The sequence below is a fragment of the Bos indicus x Bos taurus genome, chromosome 5 (genome assembly GCF_003369695.1).
Source record: "Bos indicus x Bos taurus breed Angus x Brahman F1 hybrid chromosome 5, Bos_hybrid_MaternalHap_v2.0, whole genome shotgun sequence".
Classification (NCBI taxonomy): domain Eukaryota; kingdom Metazoa; phylum Chordata; class Mammalia; order Artiodactyla; family Bovidae; genus Bos; species Bos indicus x Bos taurus.
This window is the reverse complement of record NC_040080.1, coordinates 76,406,661-76,415,658: the sequence shown is the minus strand read 5'-3', so window position 1 is coordinate 76,415,658 and position 8,998 is coordinate 76,406,661. Positions and strand designations below refer to the sequence as shown.

At 43.1% G+C, this 8,998-nt stretch overlaps 1 protein-coding gene across 1 annotated transcript; it reads left to right on the top strand.

Annotated features, from left to right (window-relative positions):
- Nucleotides 1–3,634: 3,634 nt before the first annotated feature.
- On the top strand, nt 3,635–7,490 carry LRRC10 (leucine rich repeat containing 10). The gene has a single exon (XM_027542527.1). The coding sequence runs from the start codon at nt 4,356–4,358 to the stop codon at nt 5,274–5,276; it is 921 nt and encodes a 306-aa protein (XP_027398328.1). The 5' UTR covers nt 3,635–4,355; the 3' UTR covers nt 5,277–7,490.
- Nucleotides 7,491–8,998: the final 1,508 nt, after the last annotated feature.

Genomic DNA, 8,998 nt, shown 5'->3' with positions numbered 1-8,998 from the left:
TTCATACCAGTTTATCATAGGGGCTGAATCCAGTAGAGTGTAGTGAAGATTAGCCACATTCTTCCTACCTCTTTCACGCACACCGTGCGCATTCCTATCCCAACCTCCAGACGGCATCTTGGGCAGATCCTACAGCTTTCTTGACACTTTGAGATATTGAAATGTTTAGCCAAGTCTATATCAACACTTTAATATCTCAGCCAGCTCAACACTTATTTCCGCCCATCTGTGGCCTGGCCTGTGGCTTGGGGACCACCAAAGAGAAAGGAGCTGGCATTGGAGGTAGAAGGTACATGTCTTTTCTTTCTCTGACTCCACTTCCCCTTTTCCTCCCCCTCTCCTCCCCCCTTGACCTGCTAGGGGTTGGGCCCAGCAGGAGGGAGAGGTGATTTCCTTCACTCTGGATACACAGTTTTGTTGGGTTGGCCAAAAATTTCATTGGGGTTTTCCGGAAGATGGTACAGAAAGACCCGAGCGAAGTTTTTGGCCAACCCAATAATTCTCCTTTGGCAGAAACTTGCCTTCTGTTATGGCAGATATTCAATGCTAGCCGTTTCCCAGAGGTTCTTTGAGGACGCTCCACACTGCATTCCCCTGGCACAGCAATGCACCCTTCTGCCAGCAGCTCACAGAACTCTGGGAAACACTGAGGTTTACCAGTTTGTTAAAGAATATGACAAAGAATGAATAATCAGATGAAGACAGACATAGGGAAAGGTTTGGAAGGGTCCTGAGCACAGGATCTTCTATCCTCATGGAGTTGGGGTGTGTCATCCTACTGGTTTGGACGTTTTCACCCACCTGGAAGCCCCCGGAGCCCCCTAATACCTGGATTTTATGGACAATTTCCTCACATAGGCATGACCCATCATTAACTCCATCTCCAGCTTCTCTGCTCTCTCTGGAGGGTCAGGGAGTGGGGATGAACATTCTAAGCTTCCAATCATGACTGAGTTTTTCCAGTGACCAGCCCCTATCCAGCAGCCACCCAGGACCCCACCCAGAGTTCCTCGTTAGAACAACTATGTTCCTAGTGTTCTTATCACTTAGGAATTCACACAAGTTTTAGGAACCCTGTGTCTGGATGGGTTCAAAGACCAATATTAGAACAACAGGCGCTCCTTGTGGGCTCCCCTGGTGGCTCAGTGTAAAGAATCCAACTGCCAATGCAGGATCAACCCTTGATCCGGGAAGATCCCATGTGCCTCAGAGCAACTAAGCCTGTGTGTCACAGCTATTGAGTCTGTGCTCTAGAGCCCAGGAGCTGCAACTACTGAGCCCTCATACTGCTGCTACTGAAGCCCGCGCTCCACAACAGGAGAAACCACCGCAATGAGCAGCTTGCAGTGTGCAACTAGAGTACCACCCCCTGCCACAACCGGAGAAAACCCTGAGCAGAAACGAAGACCTAGCACGGCCAAAAATAAAGACATACATAAATAAAAGATGCTCCTTGTGGTCTTATCACACAGGAAGGGAATTTATAAGGGCTTTAGGACCTCTGTACCAGAAAGCAGGGGTAGAAACCAATATATATATATATATATATATATATATATTTTCTGTTCTCTTACAACTGCCTATATTTTAGGGTTGCTGTAAGAATTAAATGAGCCAATAATACTGTAACCAGCACACAAGTGTTACAGCTAAGTCTCTGAAAACACTGCAGAAAATTAGTTAAGATTTTCTTCTGCTCTCGCCATTGTTTTTGTTTCTTGGTTTCTTTTATTCTGTTTATTTCAGCCTCCATCTTTCATGTAGAAGGCTTATCTCGTGTGTGGTTATCCTTAGCTACCTGCTCATATTTAGGGGCTGGCATTGAAGTGCTGAGTGGAAGTGTATGAAAGGGCAGTTTGTCAGCTGGTGTGACAACTCCACTCTGAGAGAACTGTACACTCTGTGAGATCAGGGTCTTATCTATTTGCTACTAGATTTCCTGCATCTAAACACAATAGGTGCTCAATAACTATTTACTGTTATTCTTAAACCTGAGACTCAGTTTTCTCATCTGAAAATTGAGGTAAAAAATCTTAACCTGGCAGAGGTTGTGAGAAGAGATAATGTATGTGAAGAACCAGCATGGTGCTTAGCATTTAGTTATAAATAATAGTGGGTAGCAATCATTATTTTCCCTATCATATAAGGGCAACAGCTTTATGACCATTTGTGGTCACCACTGACCGTGCTAAATATAGAGCCAAAGCACAATACCTGTTGAGAGTCTAGTTATTACAGGACAAGTCATCAAAGCAAGGAGAGGGCTTAAGATAATCGCTCTCGACATTCAATGTGTAGAGTCCAAGGACACTGGCTTTAGTCACGACTGAGAAGAAAGAAGGTGAGTAGTGATGCTACATCACCAAATAGCTCTGTAGAATGGCCATTCCCACGGGATGCTCCTCTATGGCTCAGTTTAGTCTGTTATAAGTAATTTAGCAGGAAAGGCATTTGTTGTTGCTGTTGTTTAGTCACGAAGTCATGTTCAACTCTTTTGCAACCCCATGGACTGTAGCTCATCAGGCTCCTGTCTATGGGATTTCCCAGACAAGTATATTGGAGTGGGTAGCCATTTCCTTCTCCAGCAGATCTTCCCAACCCAGGAATTGAACCCACGTCTCCTGAATTGGCAGGTGGATTCTTTACCACTGAGCCAGCTGGGAAGCCCATGGAGGAAGTAAAATGGTGTGTCAGGTCTTCCCACAAACCCTAACACTCTATAGAGAGCAAGCAGGCTCTTATAAATGGAAACAACTCATTTCTCTTGGAAATGGAAGCAATCCATTTCTTTCGGAATAATACAGTTTTTGGTAGTAGTAGATGTATGTAGTTTTTAAAAAATCAAACAGTACAAGAGGGTGTAAATGGAAGAGTCAGCATTCCTATCACCCCAAAGCTTCAGATTCCCTAGAGGTAATCACTGTTATGTCTTACAGATACTTTTGTGCATAAACAAGAATATATGCATATTTTTTGGTAAGATGGGATGGTAAAAAAAAAACTTCTGAAGGTTTTTTTGCCTTTATTTATCCTAAATATCTTTGCACATCAGTATATATAGATTTATAGATTGCTCTATTCATTAGGATAATGTAAGAGATAAGCCCCTAGCTCTTGATGCCCTAACGTAATTGAAAGTTTCTCATTTACCTAAATGCACTGGTGGAAGTGTATGCGGGAGGCAGAGATCCAGGACACCCAGAACTTTAACGTATGAACCCCACATACTTGGTGGCTTCTAGGGTCACCCTGGGTGTTAGATGCAGAAAGAGTACAGAGAAAGTTGAGGTTTGTTTTAAATGAACCAGGCCTAGAAATATATCACTTCTGGTCATTCCATTGGCCAAAATTAGCCTAACTGCCCTAGACTAGTGCTAGGAAATGTCCCAAGTGGACAACTATTTTCCACAACTTCATTCGATGGAAGGAAGCTCAAACCTTTGATGAGCCACATCAGATACAGGTGCACTGCTGGAATACATCCTCATTTATTTAAGCTTTAGAAGCCTGGTTCTTCTCTTTCTGCTGTTTTTCTATTTGTCTTTTGTCAAAGATAAATTGTTTAAGTGTGGAAAACTATGGCAACCCACTCCAGTATTCTTACCTGGGAAATCCCATGGACAGAGGAGCCTGACGTGCTATAGTCCATAAAGTAACAGAAGAGTCAGACACAACACAGCAACTGGACAACAAAGAAAGAAGAGTAAGAAAATGGACACCTGTGGAGTGTATACACTAGTCCAGATGCACCAATGAAGAGCCTCTAAAGGATACATATCTTTGACCCAGTGACACTTCTAAGGACATTTCCTAAAGAAATTAGTGGATAACTGCTCGCACTGTATGTACAAGGATATATATATAATAGTGACACGTTGTAAGCAACCAAGATGCCCAACAAGAAACTTGTTTTGATAACAGTGCATCCACATAATGGAATGATTTACAGGTGTTTAAAATAATTGCATGGATACCTGTAAACATAAAAATATGTCCATATTTTATGATAAAAAATGACTCCTAAATAGTATATGAAATTTTTTAAAACAAATTACTTATAGCAAGAAGGCTGGAGCACATCTGCTAAAATGTTTACAGTATTTATCTCTGGTGGGTGTGACTGCGTGTTTTTTACTTTCTTCTTTTACACCTTTATGTAATGTCCCAATGTTTTATCATTAGAAAAAACAGTGAAGCTATTTTCAGTTTGAAACAAACAACAAACGTAAAGAGGATTGGGGTTTATACAACGGAAAGCAAGTGTGTGAGACCCCGCCTCCAGGACCCTGGCTGTCACCGGACACTCAAGTTGCTATCAGGAGCACTTTTCTCTGTTGAAGTGACTGGCTTTTGTCATGCAATCCCCAGGTTATAATGAGGGGGAAGGCAGGCCTCAGAGCAGAAGCAGCAGCCCCGTGGTTGGTGGGCTGCGGCTTGCCATGGGGAACACCATCAGAGCCTTTGTGGCCTTCATCCCTGCTGACCGCTGCCAGAACTACGTGGCCAGAGACCTCCGGGAGATGCCGCTGGACAGGATGGTGGATCTGAGTGGGAGCCAGCTCCGCCGCTTCCCAGTGCATGTGTGCTCCTTCCAGGAGCTGGTCAAGCTCTACCTGAGCGACAACCGCCTCAACAGCCTGCCTCCAGAGCTGGGCCAGCTGCAGAACCTGCAGATTCTGGCCCTGGATTTCAACAACTTCAAGGCTCTGCCACAGGTGGTGTGTACCTTGAAACAGCTCTGCATCCTCTACCTGGGCAACAACAAACTCTGTGACCTCCCCAGGGAGCTGAGCCTGCTCCAGAACCTCCGGACCCTGTGGGTTGAGGCCAATTATCTCACCAAGTTGCCGGAGGTGGTCTGTGAGCTGAGTCTCCTTAAGACGTTGCACGCTGGCTCCAACGCCCTGCGTCTGCTGCCAGGCCAGCTCCAGCGCCTCCGGGAGCTGAGGACCATCTGGCTCTCAGGTAACCTGCTGACAGACTTCCCCCCTGTGCTGCTTCACATGCCTTTCCTGGAGATAATCGATGTGGATCGGAACAGCATCCGCTACTTCCCCAGCCTGGCCCACCTGTCAAGCCTGAAGCTGGTCATCTATGACCACAATCCTTGCAGGAATGCACCCAAGGTGGCCAAAGGGGTGCGTCGAGTGGGAAGATGGGCAGAGGAGACTCCAGAGCCTGACCCTAGAAAAGCCAGACGCTATGCGTTGGCCAGGGAGGAAAGCCAGGAGGCACAGCTACCTGCCTTGCCTCCACTTCCTCCTACCAACTCCTGAGAAGCTTCAGTTGCAGGTCAAAGCCAAGGACAACTCCAGCATCTTCTGGAGATCGCTCCATTAGAGTGCAGAGGATTGCTCTGGGCCATGTGGGGAATCTCTGCCAGCGGCAAATGGAACAGCATCAGATGGAATGCCTAACCCATAAGTAGAAAATACTCTTGGCCAAGAACATCTCTCCCAAAGGGAACTGTGTGCTATAGGTAGCATGACAACTTCTTTGCAAGAAAATCAGCCTCTCCAAACAGGTATTTTCAAACACTGGAAAGAAAGGCTGGGACACTATGGCCTCCCCGAGTCTCTAGAACTGGCTGGTCATGAGGCTCACGCGCTTCTCAAATCAGGTGTAAGTTACAGGACTCATCTAACAATTCAGGTGGCCTGTCTCCAGTCCTCTGCCGGGTGTATTTTCATATTATGAATGACCATAAATGGCATGAAAATATTCATGTTAAAATATTCAGGTTACTTATGACATGCCTACCTAGTCGGATTCACAGAAACTCTTTATTGTTGCAAAGGCTGGAGATGAAGCTTTCCCCCTGCAATTCAGTGGCTGCTGACACCCCTGCTGGAGAATGCCTCCTGGTAGAGTCCAGCTGTAACTTTTTCTTTTTCCCAGCTGTCATTTTGAACTTGACTGTGGTTCATGCTGATTTCACTCATTTTCCTTGTAAAGATTTGACCAAAGGTCCACTCCCACCTGTTTACTGTCATTGGCAATGCTGAAAGTCATCTAGAAAATAGAACCTCTTTGGCAGGGTGGTCTTATTAAAATCAAGCCAAGGTGTAACTGGTTGCCCCAGTGGAACAGAATCCTACTGTTTACTTAACAGTAAAGAACCAGGGTTGAATTAAATCCCTTTGCATGCAGGGACCGCATTTCCAGAATCATATTAGGTAAAAAGTTGCGAAAAATCTGTTCGCTTGAAAAAAGCATTTGGAAACTGGAATTGCAGGTTGTAGTGTACACATAGGAAATGTCTGCGTCTTCAGCCTCAGCATCTCTGCCTTCCCTGATTCGTTTTTGTATAGAATCTTTTGGTGGTCCATGTATAAACCTAGGTATTCAAGCTGCTATTTCTTTGAAGTATTAATATGTTAATTATGACCTTTTCTTCTCCCCATGAATATGTCAACTTTACAGAAACTGCTGTCAATGGGTAGTTTAATAACACAATCCCTTTTGCCCTTGAACTCTTTCAGGAAAGTGTCATCTTAACTAAAACACATTGAAAACGTTAGCTTTTAAAAAGTACGCTCTCCATAAAAGCATCTTAACCCAGCAAAGTTCAGTTCTAAAACGACATTAGACAGACTATTTTCCTGTTTTCCTTCCACAAATTTTTCTTGCTAAACCTGAGGAAGTTTCATGGTTTCACATAATCTCTTCCTATCACCACCTTCCAGTCTGTAGAGTATCTGCAACCCATTGATTAGATGGCCAAAGCATCCTTTTAATCACTAAACCGTCAAATACTTAACCCCTTTAGCAATGAGTCCACATTTCTACTAGAAAGCTAGAATTTAGTCTATTTACTCATTCCTAATGACTGCAATTAAACTATACTCAGCTGATACTAGAAACGTTCTGCCAGGAAGACTGCCTTCTGAGCGGCATCACAGCTCATCCTTAATAATAGCTATGACTTTCTTTTGACCTTCTCTACCCCCTCCTAGGGGCTTCCCTGGTGGCTCAGACATCAAGAATCTGCCTGCAATGCAAGACCTGGGTTCAATCCCTGGGTTGGAAGATCCCATGGAGAAGGGAAAGGCTACCCACTCCAGTATTCTGACCTGGAGAATTCCATGGACTGTATGGCCTATAGGGTTGCAAAGAGTCAGACATGACTGAGAGACTTTCACTCACTCACTCACTCCCTCTCCTAATAAGGAAGCCACAAGTTGTAATATGGTTAAGAGCATGTCCCTTCAAACTACCTGAGATCAAATCCTACTTTGGTCATTTACTGGTCACTTACTTCTCTGTGGGCCTGTTTTCTAGTCAGTAAAATGGTAAGTTTCTGCCTCTTGGGGCACTGTCAAGTTTAAACAAATTACTGTGTGCGAAGTACACTGAACAGTGTGTGGCAGGTTATGGCTAATGTTTACTTAATATGCTGTTTTACTGTCATATCGTGGCCGCACGACACTTTTACCCTACAACCAGTGTAACTCCGTGTTTAAAGGAATAAACCATAAATAGCAAAACAACAACAAAAAACTTTCTCAGTAAATTTTCAACGAACAGTATCTCTGGTCTTGAATATACGAAATACTACTGCAATGTGATCAAACACTTCTGCCTTACCTACATATGAAAACACAGGTATAATTACCAAGGATTCATTTTTTTAAGATTCTAAATGAATATACCCTGCTGTTATTCTATAATTTGCAAAATCATTAAAATACATGAAAATGTGAGACTTTCCCTTCGCACTAATCCCATTCCTATCATGAGAGCAAAAGACATGAGACTGAAGACATGGGTATGTGTCTGCTAGACAATTTACTGTCTTTTATCACTGTAAAAAAAAAAAAATACACACACACACCCCCTGTAATCTCACTACCTTAGAAAGAATACTAATGCTATTTTAAAATGCTATTTTAAAGGGTGCTTTCCCCTCCCTTCTGGTCCATCCACTTCTGAGAACACGAAGCAGGTGATACTTGTCTTTGAACCCAGTGCTTAGTAGTTCTATCACTGAATTTTGGAGATTTTACCACGCACCTAGGCCACAGGACAGGGAAACACACGGACACTTACAAAGCACTATCCTCAGGGTCCTGTGTAAGTTAATTCACTTAGTTTTGTCAATACTTCTTTGAAAGGTGTTATATGTACTGCTCAAATTTTTAAAATGTGAAATCTTTATTCATACTGATAATCAAAAAATGTTCTATAATAATACTATGATTAAAAGGTGAAGTGCTCTTTACATTTCTGTTTTAATGGTGTTCTAAAACACTAGAGTAGGCACAAAACAAGGCAGACTTCAGTAAAGGATTTTATACAAAGTATTCTATTGACTTTTACGCCTCAGAGTCCTGACAAGAAAATGCATGTTAGGGTAACACAAGTAATTGTATTCAGCATTAAGTAACAGCAGCAGCTGTCCCCACCCATATGGCCCAATGAACAGGGAACAGATATGTTACCAAAATGCAGGAAGAGCTGAGAGCCACGAAAAGAGGAGCTGCCCAGTAAGCTATATAGTGGCAGGTCTCCAGGGTTGCAACCAATTCCAGAGAAAAAGAGCAAAAACAGGAAGAAAATACCAACTCCCATTCCCCACCAGTGCCTCCTGAATTAAGCCATATAAGACCAGACTACAGGGAGTTGTAAGGCAGTCTGCAAGGGTAATAAGCCCCATGGCCTCCAAGCAGGCAAAGAATGGATTCTGACTTGAGAAGAGTAAAATACCCAGCACAAATAGTATTCTTCTTCAAAGAAAAACAGAAGGCTACTAAAATGGACTTTAAAATCCTAAGCACTTAATTTCTATGCAGTTAGTATTAACATACATTCCAAAAATCTCCATGTCACAAAAGTCTTGTGAAAACTGAAAAACTGTTTCCATAATTGTTTCTGAGTTAAAAGAAACTCTATCCTAAAACTCTTACAGGAATTAGAGGGGCCTAAATTGGTACTTTACCTCTGAAACTTAAAAACTTCGTAATTCATGAACTTGGGATGTTCTAGGCCAATGATGAAA